Source organism: Gossypium arboreum, chromosome 1 (genome assembly GCF_025698485.1).
Source record: "Gossypium arboreum isolate Shixiya-1 chromosome 1, ASM2569848v2, whole genome shotgun sequence".
In the NCBI taxonomy this organism is placed as follows: Eukaryota; Viridiplantae; Streptophyta; class Magnoliopsida; order Malvales; family Malvaceae; genus Gossypium; species Gossypium arboreum.
The window spans coordinates 110,552,815-110,568,324 of record NC_069070.1 but is presented as its reverse complement, the minus strand read 5'-3'; the positions used below and the strand labels follow the sequence as shown (position 1 = coordinate 110,568,324).

General features: G+C 33.0%; 3 protein-coding genes across 5 annotated transcripts; 2 read left to right on the top strand and 1 right to left on the bottom strand.

The window, feature by feature from the left end:
* The first annotated feature begins 4,937 nt into the window (after window positions 1-4,937).
* On the top strand, window positions 4,938-9,797 carry LOC108483167 (calcium-dependent protein kinase 33). Of its 3 annotated transcripts, none has more exons than XM_053030287.1 (9): window positions 4,938-5,053; window positions 5,549-6,315; window positions 7,028-7,171; window positions 7,274-7,426; window positions 7,538-7,653; window positions 7,819-7,986; window positions 8,071-8,198; window positions 8,390-8,489; window positions 8,576-9,797. In XM_053030287.1, exons 2-9 carry the CDS (start codon window positions 5,583-5,585, stop codon window positions 8,645-8,647), a joined length of 1,614 nt encoding a protein of 537 aa, XP_052886247.1. In that variant the 5' UTR covers window positions 4,938-5,053; window positions 5,549-5,582; the 3' UTR covers window positions 8,648-9,797. The 3 variants fall into 3 exon arrangements, with proteins under 3 accessions (XP_052886247.1, XP_017641892.1, XP_017641894.1); XM_017786403.2 differs by having other exon boundaries at window positions 5,008-5,423; XM_017786405.2 differs by lacking the exon at window positions 4,938-5,053 and adding an exon at window positions 5,070-5,423 and having other exon boundaries at window positions 5,517-6,315.
* Window positions 9,306-10,106, bottom strand: LOC108483168 (protein translation factor SUI1 homolog). The gene is made up of 2 exons (XM_017786406.2): window positions 9,961-10,106; window positions 9,306-9,852 (listed from the first exon to the last, which is right to left on the bottom strand). Exon 2 carries the CDS (start codon window positions 9,815-9,817, stop codon window positions 9,479-9,481), a length of 339 nt encoding a protein of 112 aa, XP_017641895.1. The 5' UTR covers window positions 9,818-9,852; window positions 9,961-10,106; the 3' UTR covers window positions 9,306-9,478.
* Window positions 10,107-12,350: 2,244 nt separating this feature from the next.
* Window positions 12,351-15,308, top strand: LOC108480532 (uncharacterized). Its single transcript, XM_017783563.2, has 6 exons — window positions 12,351-12,592; window positions 12,729-12,856; window positions 13,616-13,785; window positions 13,855-13,932; window positions 14,393-14,537; window positions 14,624-15,308. Exons 1-6 carry the CDS (start codon window positions 12,478-12,480, stop codon window positions 15,035-15,037), a joined length of 1,050 nt encoding a protein of 349 aa, XP_017639052.1. The 5' UTR covers window positions 12,351-12,477; the 3' UTR covers window positions 15,038-15,308.
* The last annotated feature ends 202 nt before the right edge of the window (window positions 15,309-15,510 follow it).

Genomic DNA, 15,510 nt, shown 5'->3' with positions numbered 1-15,510 from the left:
AAGTTTTAAGCTCACAGGCATCTCAGTTCGTAACGTGATCTTCTTTGGTAAAAAATGTTAACTCATGAGATGGGGTTGCGAAATATGGGTAACATGTTAGAGTATCCATATTTGTTGAGTTTGTTGGTATTTGTTATAGTAGTTATAACAATTGACTTAGTTGATAATTATACTTTCAATTTACTAGGTTAATTACCGAGACAATTATAAATAGCATGAATAGGATAACACCTGACATAACATTAGAGCTCTGAAAGATTGGCAAATAGACTCACATTTTTGACATAATAGAATTAAACATAACATTTAAAAAATGCATAGACACATGTGCATTATTTTGTTGGGAACTCTTATGTGATTTATTTTTTTATTTTGAACGGGCAAAGCATTATACCATGCTATTAAATCTACTTGAATAAAACTGCAATAATCCTATCTGAGAATTTTTCTCTAAACAAAGCCCGTAATCCTAATTACATTAATAACTTTTTATATTTTATTTTCTTGTTTTATCTTTGTGTATGTATTACAAGGTTAGAATTTTCGTACCCTAGACAATTCCTTGGATTCAAATCTATCTAAGTCATTGAGAACTCTTGCAGAAATTGTGGAAGAAAACTCTAAAAAGGAAGAAACTATGAACAAACGGAGAAAGCCACAGAAAGAAAGTGCACGCTAAGTGTTCAAGCAAATGTTCTCAAATATTTATTTAACCCAGAAAGAAATGTAGTGATTACAAATGAAGGGAAATGCATCTATTTATAGTTAAGCTCCCCCAGATCCAACGACACAGGTCGAATTACATCAATGGCTGAGAATAATTCTCATCTACAATAAGAGAGTCCTACAAAATTTAAATTCTATATGCATGCTTATCTTTTAATGTTTACAAGAATTATTCTGATAAAATATAATCTACTGGAATGTTTCTATTCAAATAGATGAGCCTTGAATCTATTCTATGTGATGGACCAATCCCAACGAGCCAAATGATCTCAAGAGAATATAAAGAGTTTAAATATGCACACCAACTACAAACTCATTTGCGCGGCTTTAACATATGCATGTGTAATAAAAGTTGTGCCTTTTAACACACTTCATTTTACTTAAAGATTTCTCAAATATAATCTATATAAAAAATACTAAGGGTCTAAGGGCATGAAAGTTTATATAAATATACCATATCTAGAACTTCATTATAAGACAACTGAATAGTAAAAATACAACAAAATAAATAATATTATTGAATTGAGAGATTATTTGTATATATTATTAAAATTATATATATATATATATATATATATATATATATGATAAAGTTGTTTTTTCATAATTATGGTTGAATAACAATGTAGAACTAGAAAAAGGAACAAAACACTGAGCTAAATTTTGTAAATTTTTAATTTTAAAAAGAATTTTAAATTTAAGATTTTAGCTATCAAACTCCAAGGTTGGAATTACTCAATCTAAGTTCAATTTTGTATTTGATATTCATATAAAAGAATACAAAAAAATAGTATAAATTCAAGTTCTTAAAATGGACTACTAATACAATTATTTCAACTCAGTTTAGAATTTTTAAAAAAATATTTAAACCCATTTTATTGTAAATGGTTTATTTAGGTCTAGTTTAAGAATGTTTCTCAAAAGTATTTTTGTCTCAAAAGCACTTTTAAGGACAAAAATATTCCTAAGCTGCTTTTTGAAAGAAAAAGTTATTCTCTCAAGTTAAAAATTGGCCCAAAAGTATTTTTTTCAAAACCTGAAAATTTTAACTTCTCCCCAAAAATATTTTTTTCTAAAATTATTCCTAAACTAGACTTTAGTATTAATTTAAAAAAATATTTTTACGAATTGGTACTTAAATAAAATTAACAATTTAAATTTTCATTATGCAATGTTATTTAGAAATATCTACAAAACCATGGAACCATAATTTAATGGGCCTAAGTCCCCATACGATAAATTGAAAGGATACTCTCTTGGGCTTAGCCCATGAACTTCACTTTAAAACAAATACCAATTTGGACAATTCTCCAAATATTACAAAACACAAATAAAATAATTTAAAATCTATGAATAAAAGGAAACACATGTCCATTATATTTCTTTCTTTTAATTATAAGATGATTTTTAATTTTAAATCTAATCCAAATTTTAGTTTTACTCCTATTCTATATTTATATTTGAGATTTTTAATCTTTATATTTTAATTTTGATATACTTTTATATCTCAACTTTTATATATCATGTAAATATTTTATTCTGATTAAAATTAGAGGTCTTCATGGGCCGGGACGGGTCGGGTTTGGACCGGGCTCAACTAAAAAATTATGCCAATTTATTGGGCTCGGGCAGGCGGGCCGGGCCCAAAAAAGGGCCTAAAATTTTGTCCAATCTCGACACAAATAAAAATACTAAAACCCGGGCCCGCCCGCCCGCCCATATTAATTTTTATATTATTTTTAAATACATATAATACATCAAAAATACTAAAAACATCAAAATAAATATTTCTCAACAAATTGAAAATAAATTTTAAAAAATATGTAGACTTAAATAACACTAAGATAGATGCAACTTAACAAGCAAATGTCTCTAAAATAATAATAAAAAATTAACAAATGCCTTTAAAATAATAACAAAATTAATAATAAAATAAGTTTTATACAATATCCAAATAATAACAACAAAATATTAGCAATATAATAGTAAAATGGTAACAAAATAGGGAAAAAACAACAAGAAAATAACATTTAAAAATAAAAAAATGCAAATTTTTTTTGTCCTTTAGTGAACTCAGGCCAGGCCGGGTCATGCCCGGGCTAAAAATACCTTACCTGAGGCCCGACCCATTTTTAAAATGAGCTTTATTTTTTATCCAAGCCCATTTTTGGGCCTATATTTTTACCCAAACCCTCCCAAAATTTCGAGGGCCCTTCGGTCTGGCAGTAGCTCGCCCATGAACACCTCTAATTAAAATGGTTATGTGAAATTTTAAGAATTATTAACTCTTTTAAATTCAAATTTATTATAATTTTACCTTTTTTATATGATTCTTGAGTGTTTTTTTTAATTTTAAATCCACATATTTTAATAAAAGAATTTTTATGATGTTAATAATTAGATTTAAATTTTAAATTCAAATTACATGCGCTTAAAATATATAATATTATTTAAATTTTTATTCTATAATTTAATATAAAAATAATTATATTTGTAGGAAAGAAAAAACAAATGGATTAAAAAGCACAAACTTCTAAAGTAGAGAATTTTCCTCCTTAGGTTTCGCTTCTCTAAAGCAACACCAACATGCCTATCTTACGCAACCCTTTCACATCTTTCTTAGGTTAGATTTTCGATGGGTTCGGTTTTGATTTTTTAAACATCTATTATTTAAAAAATATATAATTAGAGGTATTTATGAGTCAGGGGTTAGGTTTGGGTTAAATTGACACAAGGTATTTAAATTAATTTTTAAAATTTGGGTTTGATTCAAAAAATGAACTTATATTTTTGCTTAAGCTCGAGTCAATTTAAGAAAGGTAAATTCAAACCCAACCCGCCTGCTCATATTTGATTTTTAAAATTAATTTTTATTTAAAATATTTTTAAAATATAATACATTAAATGCACTAAAAAATTAAAATAAAATATTTCTAACACATTAAAAAGTATTTATATTAAAAATACTACCATAAATATAATAAATATTTTATTTTATTTTATTAGATAAATTTTAAAATTTTACATTTTAGGTTGGTTATTTAGTTGGGTAAGTTATTTTTATGTTTGAGAAACGGGTTTAATTATTATTAAATTAGTGAATTAATATATATATATATATATATATAAATATAAATATATATAACTATTATTTAACAAAATATATTTAGATCGGGTTAAGTTAGATAAAATAATATTATTCTAAATTTGATCCATATAAAAAGCGAATCTTAATGAAATGAATCTTCATACTTAAACATTAAATCCAATCAATTATAGTAATGTTGAATCTCATATCATATTTAGAATTAAGAAACCTCAATAAATTACATAAAGAAAATTCATGTCATTTAAACCCAAATAGGAAGCTTGAATTTTAGTCATTCATTTTTCTACGTAAGAAACATTCTATACAAGAAAACCGTGTATCCTGCAATTCTTTCCGTTCCTTAATTTATATTTGGAAATAGAATTGGGTTTTAGTAAAACCGTGTTAATTCCAGCGTCTAATATTGAGTCATTATTGCCAAAATTAAATTAATAAAAATTCCAACCAATTTCCACGTTTTCTTCCTCTGTCAATTTTTCTACCACTTGCTGGACCCCACTTTATCAAGCCATGATTCTTCATATTGGGACCCACTTTGTGAAAATTCCTATGATGATCGTGTGGCTCGGGATTTCTCACATCTTTTCATGATCATTGAATCTCGGCTCTCTGATTTTTGGGTTCATCTCCCCGTTGTTTATGCCATGTTTTTCAGTGACAAACAAAACTTATTATTATTTCTTTCTCTAATAATTAATAAAATGTAAAAATAATTTTAATATCTTATTTCTTAAGGAATAAATATATGAATCTTAAATAAAGAAATTTCAAAAGCTTGATCCTGTGGTTTATAAATAGATTTATTAAGAATAATTTGATTTTTTTCAGATAAAAAATTAAAATTTAAAAAGAATAAAGTACACCACCTTTTAATCAAATCATATTCAAGAGAAATAATGCATTAATCATTAAAATAGTTTTATATACTAACTCACAAGTGGATATTCTTAATCTCAGATCCTATATATGAATAACGTTAACAACCTATCTTTATCGAAAAGAACATTACTTAAAAATTTTGCCATAAACTAATATCTTAGCATCCAAGCAAGCATAACGCATAGTAGGTTTTTTTTTTTTGGTATTAAAAAGGAAATTAAAGTAAAATGTGTTTTTGTAAATCATATATTACAAGAATTGATAAAATAATTAGTTACTTAAAAGAATATGGCAGCGTAAATAATAAAGAAGATGTAGATCTTATTCCCCCAAAACATGGTATGATGTAGTAAAAAATATTCTAAGACTTGAGACAGCTAATGCATCTTCATTTTTATTTAATATTTTGATTGACAGGTTTTCAGATGCATTGGCTGCTCTTTGGCTTTGCTGTCCTCTCTTGCCAAGAAGATTCTCTGTCTTTGGTCTCATCAAAATTTCAATCTTTCCAACATAACTCAGTTGACCAACTCAAAGCAACCCAAGCCAAGCCTCCCCTTCTTTCTTTGTCTCATAGCAATTAGCCCCTTCAAAGCCTGAAACTTCTATATATTTATTTTAATCCCATCTAAATCCTTCTCTTTTACAAGCCTAAAGTTTGATTCTTTTTTCATCAAATCTCTCAGTAGATTCCTGAGTCACTATCTTGGTACTCTTTTTTCACTTTCAGTTTCTGAATCTGGGTTGTTTTTGTTTCTAGTAAATCATTGAATTCTGATCCAGTTTCTTAATTTTCTTTCAGTTTCTGAATCTGGGTCATTTTTGTTTTTTCAGTATTGGTGATTTTGGGTGTTACAAGTGAAACCAGATGGGTACTTGCCTGACGAAAAGCAAAGACTCGAAGCCAACGCATAATGGGTATGGATCAGGACCGACAACTACGGCTGCTGTGCACCAACAAAGGTACCAGGAGCCTGTTAGGCCTGCACCAGTTCAACCCCAATTCCACCACATCCCTGAAAAACCAGGTACTCAAACACCTTGGAAGCCGGTGGCTCCATCGCCAAGCCCCAAGCCTGTTGCCCCAAGGGTTGACACCATTCTTGGTAAACCATTTGAAGATATAAGGATGCACTACACAATTGGTAAAGAATTAGGGAAAGGTCAGTTTGGTGTGACTTATCTTTGTATTGAAAATTCAACTGGAAAGCAATATGCCTGCAAGACCATATCCAAAAAGAAATTAGTCACGAGGAATGATAAGGAGGATATGAGAAGGGAGATACAAATTATGCAGCATTTGAGTGGACAGCCTAATATTGTGGAGTTTAAAGGTGCATATGAGGATAAGCTATCTGTTCACCTTGTAATGGAATTATGTGCTGGTGGTGAATTGTTTGATAGGATTATTGCCAAGGGACATTATAGTGAAAGGGCAGCTGCTTCCATTTGTAGGGCAATTGTGAATGTTGTCCATGCTTGCCATTTTATGGGAGTGATGCACAGGGACCTTAAGCCTGAGAATTTCTTGTTGTCTAGCAAGGGTGAGAATGCTCTTTTGAAGGCCACCGATTTCGGCTTGTCGGTGTTCATTGAAGATGGTAGATTCTTGCCACTCCTAATTTTCAGTAAATTTATGCATATTCCAATTGTTTTAGCATGTTCTCTTTGAGGATCTATATGATGTCCGTGTAAATTGGTTAATTGACCTTATCCTTAACCCCTAAATGATATTATGAGTAGTGAAAGGAGAATAAGTCAATTAAGTTCAATTGAATTCTGAAATATTATTGGTTAGGCCTTCATTTACTTCCTGATTAAGATGGAAGGTAGCGTAATCTTCCCAACTGTTTTGACCATGTCCTTCACTTCATCGTCTTCATGTGGATTTGAAATTGGTTTAATTGTAAAAGATTAGTGAGTGTGACTATGGCATTTTGAAGTTTCAACTTCTGCTCTCTGAGATAATCATTAGTTACTAAATAAGATCGTGAATGGCAGTCTGTTTTACCTTGCCGATTAAGTTGTATTTAGAAGCCGAATAGGTCAGTGGTCTAATGTTCATGCTATGTTTAGCAGTGAATAAGTTTCGTTTAAACCGAACCAGAAGGTTAAGTTTCATTTAAGCAAGAGGCATAGCTGCTGTTTGTAGCAAGAGGCATAGCTGCTGTTTGTAGTTTTTTTCTACATATGGATACATTGATTCACACATCCATCCGCGTGATATGTACTAGCATAGTAATAATTGAATTTTCATGTGCAACATAACCATTGGCATTCCTTTTTTCTGATTGTTCTTGGTACCTTTTGCAGGAAAGGTGTACAAGGATATAGTCGGGAGCGCGTACTATGTTGCTCCTGAAGTATTACTGCGAAAATATGGGAAAGAAATCGATATTTGGAGTGCAGGGGTTATATTATATATCTTACTCAGTGGTGTGCCTCCATTTTGGGCAGGTAAAAGTTCAAAGCTTGATCAAGGAAAATACTTCACTGAATTGCCTTCAGAACTGCTATTTCATGTTAGTAAATAATTTAAACGAACGATTTTCCTCACAGAAACGGAGAAGGGGATATTTGATGCTATTTTAGAAGGAGAAATTGACTTCGAAAGTCAACCATGGCCTTCTATTTCAGAGAGTGCCAAGGACCTAGTGCGCCGGATGTTAACACAGGATCCGAAAAAGCGGATTACTTCTACTCAAGTCCTAGGTACTTATGATGCTCAATCACATTCTATACATGTGTGTGTTATTCTATTGCGTACGGATTATTGTAGTTCATGTCAAGCCGAACAAGATTGATATTATGTGGTTTATGCAGAGCATCCATGGATAAGAGAAGGTGGAAGTGCATCAGACAAGCCTATAGATAGTGCAGTCCTTTCTAGAATGAAGCAATTCAGAAGAATGAACAAACTAAAGCAACTTGCCTTAAAGGTAAGTTTTGGTTTTATTTATATGCTATAATTGTTTTCCGGAATTTGTAGTTTGTTACCGATATACGATAGCAACCAGGTAGTCATTTTGCAATCTCCAATTATACCATTGGTAATGTGAACTTTAATAGCCATCAAGTAACAAGCCTGGTGGATTATAATATAGGTCATTGCGGAAAATCTTTCTAGCGAAGAAATCCAGGGTCTGAAGCAAATGTTTGCAAACATCGACACTGACAACAGTGGCACGATCACCTATGAAGAACTTAAGACCGGATTAGCTCGACTTGGATCAAAGCTCACAGAGGCAGAGGTGCAGCAACTAATGGAAGCTGTAAGATAATAATTCGATCCATAGTATGTCTATCTTTTTCGATTCATATCATAGCTTCCAACTCTCGGTTTTTACTTGTTGCAGGCTGACGTGGATGGAAATGGTAGTATTGATTACATTGAATTCATCACTGCTACAATGCATAGACATAGGCTTGAAAGAGATGAACATCTTTACAAAGCTTTTCAACATTTTGATAAGGACAACAGTGGGTGAGTATTTTTGTATAATTGCAGCATCATTTTAGGACAGTAGCTCGTAATTCCGAGTTTTGTGCGAAGCGTATAAGAATTGGCTGCTGTGAATTAGTCACATTTGGGGCAACACTCCGTCGATGACACGAATTAACCATTAAATCATATTATATGATCGGATTGAATAACTTGTTTGAAACATTTTGCAGGTATATCACAAGAGATGAGCTAGAAGCAGCCATGAAAGAATACGGAATGGGTGATGATGACACAATCAAGGAAATAATATCCGAAGTTGACACCGACAACGTAAGCCCCCTGTTTTCTACCTTTTGAAGCACATTCTCTTTTCTTGCATATGATGCATCGGTTCTCACTTATGCCTTTGTTTACAGGACGGTAAGATCAACTACGAGGAGTTCCGCGATATGATGAGAAGCGGAACCCAACACACACAACTCTTTTAGATTTTATACACGAGACTGGACTTGGAGAAATCAGCTAAAAGGTTCCCCCCAAATGTAGTGCAAAATGACTTTCAAAGAGATTGTGTAGGCAGTCAATTACATGACTTTCTCTGGTTTGGTTTTTCATTTTGAATGTAATATATTCACATATGGTTTTTTATCGACGGATTTTGAGAAGAGAGATTGTTTAAGATATAGAATATCGCTTCAATTATGGTTTCTCAGAGCTAGGAAAACTCAAACCCATGAATGCACAGCATATTATGTTGATTTCCATTTGTTTAAAGTAAATATTGAACCTACCTCCATGAACGGCCTTTTTCTTATAAACTCCATAAAACTTTAGCTTGAAAGGGTTTATGGAAAGTTTTCATATGATTCATTACTAGTTGTTATTTATACTTCTCTTACAAGGTTTAGATTCCATCTTTGTTGCCAACAATCCCTTTGGTGGGCAATCTATAAATTCGACACGGGTTCTTCCGGTCGAACCGACCGGTTACCTGATCCCACTCGGACAACATGGTCAAGCAGATAAATCTAAACATAAAGTTGTACATGATGCCCTTATTTTTTTGCCTTAAAATCACAGGTCCATAGATCAGTTGAACCAATAACCAAGTTTCATAGACCTTTGCAAAGAATTCAAATGACAATGTTCTGAAAGCAAATAAAAAACCCATTTTTTATTAAAGAAATCCCATATTCCATGACAGTTTAAAACCACCAAGGGTGTATAAATTAGAGAGACAGCAGCACTAGTGTTTTATTTAAGCTAATAAAGGAACAGTGCTGATTTTTTTTTTTAATAAATAGCAACTTGGGTTATCCTTAAAAACCATGAATCTTGATTTGGTCTTTCTTGACGATGCCGGCATTAACGAGGAACTGCGACACGTTCTTGCGTTGATCGCCTTGGAGTTGAATGATCTTGCCGAGCTCTTTGTCTTTAACAACGTTGCCGTTGCAACAAAAGTCCTTCTTGAGACTCTTGAGGATTTTCTCGTAGCTCAGGTCATGCCTCAGGCCTTGAACCGTCGTCAAGCTTTTCTTCCCGTTCCTTTGTTGAATCCGTATATGAACATACTCCTTGGTTCCAGTGCCACCAAATTCCCCAGCCTCGGCGAATGGATCGAAAGTTGTAGGGATCTGAACGTCCAAATCAACCATGTACTTGGCTTGTTTGGTTCTTTGAACACGAATCACTGCAATAGAACAAACAGACCTTGAATTGTTAGAAGATCATCCCATGAAAGCACCAAACAAGAACATGAAGCTAAGAAAGGAAAAGAGTTTTTGATAAGAAACCAAACCTAGTCTCGTCTGAAAGCTTTGGAAGTTCTGTTTTGATTTGATACGATGATGAGGATGAATACATGAGAAGGGAAGCGGGGTGTTTATATAGGAGGAGGAGGTTTAACTGTGGTTAACGTTAAGGTTGTCTTTTGGATGAGTTGTGATCAGAATCTTGACACGTGGATAGTCGAGATTGTTTGAGTAGGAATAATTATGAGATGGAGTTTGATTGAAAACAGAAGAAAAGGGGGAAGAATCTGGAAATCGAAGAAAAAGCCATGGTTCCCAACTCCATCCAAATCCATTGGAATATATATTATTAGTAAATTAAAAATTATCTGAATTAATCATAGATATATAAAAAAATTAGATACTCCATCAAATATTATTATATTATTCTGTTCTGCTTTGATTTGGCCATCGGAACTGATGCTTGGCAAGTTGGCCTCTTTTTGCCAACAAATTGATTTTGCTTTTGCTAAAAGGAACTCGGTAAATAATGCATACACATATTCTTGTTGAATTTTGTTTTCTGTTCAACATTTTGTTGTTTGAAATTTTAGATAAGATATTAGTTTTCTTTTTCTTTTTCTGTCAACAAGGTTGACCATATATATTACTTGCTTCTTCAGTAAAGCAAGTAAAGGTCAGCATCCGCGTCCCACCGTGATTCGAAAGGGTGGCCGTCGACTGCTAACTCCCACCAGCTGTTACCCCGGCGCACACACGTTCATTAATTGGAGTTACTTTTCAAATACAATCTAGACTTGTCGGTTCGATTAATACTTACTTAAAAAGTAAGAGAGTTTGAATAAAAACATAAGTCCTAAAGATAGATTTGGACAAAAATAAAGTCCGTTTAGAAAACAAGTTGGCCTTGATAAGGTCTTTTGTGCGAGTCCGGTTCAACCCGAATTTGTAAAAAAAATTATTTTTTGTTGTTTTCTTATTGTTTTGTTGTTATTTTTTTACTATTTTTAACTATTTTGCTACAATTTTACTATTATTTTGTTGTTATTATTTGGATATATTGTATAACTTTTGTATTATTATTAATTTTGTTACTATTTTAGAGGTAGTTGCTTATTAAGTTGTATCTATTTTAGTGTTATTTAAGTATACATTTTTTAAATTTATTTTAATATTTTTAGTATTTTGATATATTATATTTAAAAATATATTTTATATAAAAAATTTAATACTGTCGGATCAAGTTAGATTTAAATTTTAGTTTTTTTATCCAGATAGAACTTAGACAAAATTTTAAACTTATTTTTAAGCCCGAGCCTAACAAATGGATTTAAAATTTTAATTGAACCCGGCCTAGCTCGACCCATTTACACCTCTAATGCAATCCAACTAATGTATAAGTTTACTTATATATCAAATTTAGATGCATAATTTGTAATGCAGAACCATGTATTTTGAGTGCCATGTGAGTGGCTTGGCTGGTTGCGCTCACGCCCCACCTTTCAACCATCATGCTTTCCTCTCTGCCCATTTGGAATGACACTCTTCCTTTGCTCCTTTGTGTTTGGTTTTGACGATCTCTACAGTTTTCCTATTATGCTTCTTTTATTTTGCTTTGCGATTGGCCTCAAAGGGCTTGGTGTTTGTGCACCGAGGCTGGACGGTGCTAACTCCCTTTTTTGCTTTTGTTGTATTTCATATAGCCCTTCTGACTCTTGTCATAGGTTTTGGTTTTGTTCATCAAGTTGACGCATTAGGGAGAATGAATTTCACACTAATAGTTGTTGCTCACTCATTTGGTTTTCCATCTCTTCCATGTTCGACAGAATGGCTGCCCTTGGGGCATAGCTCTTCCGACATGACCATTGGTATGGCATTTATGCCTTCTTAAACCGTATTCAGACCTGTGTGCCTTGACATGATCTATATGGTCTTGAGCTTGAGAGCCACAATTTGTACTCATCATTATGTGCAATCACCCTTAAAAAGTAAATTTTATGTAATCCTGATATCAACTCCTTTACATAAGTTTCAAGCGAAGACCAACACCCTGAGACATATAAAAAGGCTATACTATAAGATATGCTAAACAACACAGATGGCAGCTTTGGCAACCTTACTAAAGACTCCAAGTACTTGCCCTAGGATGTGCTACAATTGCAGATTGCCAAATAATTTAAATATGTATCATGTTCTTGTAAGAACATTTTATCACCACATCAGCTAATTATGTGGCAATACATGTGCAAAATGTTGTGATATCAAATGTACATTATTCAATAATAACACTTTAAAATTGAGAGTCGTCATTTTATAATAATTTAATAACGGATAATTTTGTTAATTTTAAAATTTTGATAACTGAAACGTAATTTTAAATAAAATATAGGGACTATTGGTGAAGTTTATTTATTTATTTATTTTCTCCCTTGATGAAGTCGGCAATCATTTTGGTATGGTTTTTTCATCGTATAAAAGAGGAGCGAAATTAATCAAAAATCCAAATTCATCGCATCGCCTCTCTTTCTATACGAAATTGAATAATTAAAAAAAATAAAATTTTGATGGAAAAGGGAAAATCTGCTCGACAAGCCGTAGAAATCTCGTTGAAGAAGCTCAATCTGAACGCTGATCGAAACTTTAAATCCTCTCGTTTGATATCTTCTCTTCACTCATCAAGTATTCTCTTTTTCTCTTTTGCATTTTTTCTCTTAAATTTTGATGCAAGTTCTATGTTATTTGTAATTGAAATTGAAAGAACAAGAAAATTTTTGTAAATGAATTAATTAAAAAAGACTACGATTTTTTATGATAGAGTTACGCATTGAGAAGACGAAACCTCCTAGTTTAGTGAGCTTGTGCCTTGGAGTTATTGGTCGGCATCTGGAGGAAATTATCGAGGATTTAAGTGAAATTGCTGTTAATTTTCCCGCGGATATTAAGGTGAAATTTAATTTTATCTGTTAATCCTTAATTGTGTGTGGTAAATAATATTGTATTAGGGTTTGCTTCCTAAAGTTTCCGAAGAAATGATTAATTTGGAAGAATTAGTTCGCTTAGGTTAATAGTTTCATCCGTAGGTAATTAATGTATTTTCCCCCCAGGGTTTGTGGTTCCATTTTCATGCTTTGGAGAATTGCGTTCGTTCATTCATTGAATTGCTTAATGATATGTCTATTTATGTCTGGAACCATGCTTGAGGAACTTTGTATTAGTATTTGGCATTCTTCTTGGGCACATTGCTAGCAATTTTAAGACTAGCTTTTGAGAAGATAATGTATTTGTAAGACTTTGTTTTCTTAGGTTGATAGTTCCATCCCGTAAATGATTAATGTATTGTCATTTATTTCCCTAGGGTTCATTTTAGTGCTTGGGGGAATTGCTTTCATTCATTGTTGATTGTTTAATCATACTTCCCGATTTTATGTCAACTATCCTTGCTGAAGAAACTTTGTATTAGCATTCTTCTAAGCTACATTGTTGGATGATGACAGATAAATTTGGCAGCAATTGTAAGGATTAGCTTTAGAGCGATGATGAAGATGATTAATGTATTATCTTATGTTTCTCTAGGGTTCATTTTTATGCTTATGGGAACTGCATTGTTGGATTGTTTAATTGTATTTTCTGATTTTACTTCTACAATCTTTGCTTAAGAAGTGTTTTATTAGTATTCCTAGTCACATTACTGGATGATGACAGATACCATTGGCAGCAATAGCAAGGAGAAGAAAATTACTGAATGATGATGTCATCATCTCCTTGGCCGATAGTTCTTGGGAAATTCTTGACCTTTCTGGTTCAGATGTTTCCGATTTTGGCTTAGCTAAAGTAGCTGAAATGTGCAAATCTCTTCGGGCTGTGGATATAAGGTATGAAAATATGTAATTTATCTTATGAAGTCAATTGATAAACTGGTTACTGAGACAGCTTCTATGCAGCCAATGCAAAAAAATTACTGCCAATGGTGTTTCTGAACTTGTACGGCACTGTCATTCATTGGAGACAATGAGATGCGGGTAAACTCTCATCTCCATGCATGTTATTTATTAGGGTTCATGCAAATTTCATGTTTTATATATATGAATAATTGAGTTCCACTCTAAGTTCTTCAAATTTATGGGTTCACTAACAAGATAATCTTGAATGCTTTAACATTATAAATAATAATGATCTCATATCAGATGGTTTGTGTAGAATCAATAGATGTGCGGTATTTTGGTTGAACCTTGTTAGTTTTCAATTAATGAATAAGCACTTTGATTCTAAAATTTTCTGAACTTGTCAGACCCTGAAGACAGAGAATTGTAGCTTACTGAACTGTTTTGTGCATGAAAATAGTTAGACTTGGTACTTTCGACCTTTTTTTTTTTTTTTTTCCTGTTTCAATCGCATGCAATGATATTGAAGCAGGACATTAAGGTTTGACAAGGGGTATAAACCTCATAAACAGGCTATGAACCAAAGTTAATATTGCAGAGGGTGCCCTTCAAGCGAGTCTACAGCCTGGCGATGCTTAGGCATACTGAAGCCAAAGCTGAATGATGTGGAGGGAGATTCTTGGGAGGAGCTTGATACCATGGAGATTGGTCATGGTGCACAGTCTTTGCGTTGGCTTGTGTGGGTAATGACTTGCTTTTTCTTATTTTCATCCCGTTGAATCTATGTGGTCAAGGCTTGTTAATAGGCCTTGTTGCTTTTCTTCGGCAGCCGAAAATTGATGAAGACACATTAGAGATGTTGTCGGCTGAATGCCCACGGATAATTGTAAATCCGAAGCCCTCACTTTTTGGTTTTAAAGGGACTGAATTTCCTAGGGAAGCATTTCCAGATGTTGCTTTGGATGATCCGATTGTTGAGGACATTGATCCCAAAACATGGTCTATTTGTCGATCTATGCCAAAGGCAATGTCTCCTTCACTTTCAAGTGCCAATGAGTTATCCATAGCAGAAAAGTTTAGACTTGCCTTTGTGGAAAGAGACACACGTTTAGCTCCAAAGCGTGCGAAAAATGCAAGACAGCATCAGCGCCGTGCAGAGAGGGAGTGGATGATGACAAGTACACGAGCCAAGGCATTAGCTTTGGCCTCAAAAGCAACCAAATCTCTACATGGTCGAAGCTGATCAAGATATGTTAAATGTGCAGCACTAATAGACCATAAGCTATCGTCATTTCACCTTATTTTCGTTTTTGGGGGGAACGGGGATGTGTAATAGAACCTGTAAAATACATGATGGAGTAAGCAAGGGCTTTGGCAATAACTTTGATTTTGCATTCTTTGCCTATATCCATCATCATCCTCTCGGAGACAAATGGAACTTCGGAGGGCACGCTTAAATTAGTATAAGTTGTTGATTTTTGTATGCAAATGTTAATACTTACTTTGTTCTATAACGTCGCCTTTCATGGACGTATGTTTATGGGGTGTAATTGAGTCAAGTAGAGCACAAGTCGAAACTCAAGCTCAAAGTTTGGCTCGAGGTCAATTGAGTTCCACTTTCAAAGATCAAGTCCACTCGAGATAAAAGATTGAATGTTGGAACTCATTTGACTAAGGTCATTAACTTGGTAAAAAATGAGTTTGATTCTCATGTTT

Bases quoted from the DNA above. Each gene is read 5' to 3' on its own strand.
- LOC108483168 (XM_017786406.2), bottom strand. From the start codon at position 9,817: ATGGTTGATTTGGACGTTCAGATCCCTACAACTTTCGATCCATTCGCC.
- LOC108483167 (XM_053030287.1), top strand. From the start codon at position 5,583: ATGGGTACTTGCCTGACGAAAAGCAAAGACTCGAAGCCAACGCATAAT. The intron at 7,654-7,818 runs GTAAGTTTTGGT...ATTATAATATAG, and splicing joins TAAAGCAACTTGCCTTAAAG to GTCATTGCGGAAAATCTTTC. The intron at 8,490-8,575 runs GTAAGCCCCCTG...CTTTGTTTACAG, and splicing joins CCGAAGTTGACACCGACAAC to GACGGTAAGATCAACTACGA.
- LOC108480532 (XM_017783563.2), top strand. From the start codon at position 12,478: ATGGAAAAGGGAAAATCTGCTCGACAAGCCGTAGAAATCTCGTTGAAG. The intron at 13,786-13,854 runs GTATGAAAATAT...GCTTCTATGCAG, and splicing joins CTTCGGGCTGTGGATATAAG to CCAATGCAAAAAAATTACTG. The intron at 13,933-14,392 runs GTAAACTCTCAT...TTAATATTGCAG, and splicing joins TTGGAGACAATGAGATGCGG to AGGGTGCCCTTCAAGCGAGT.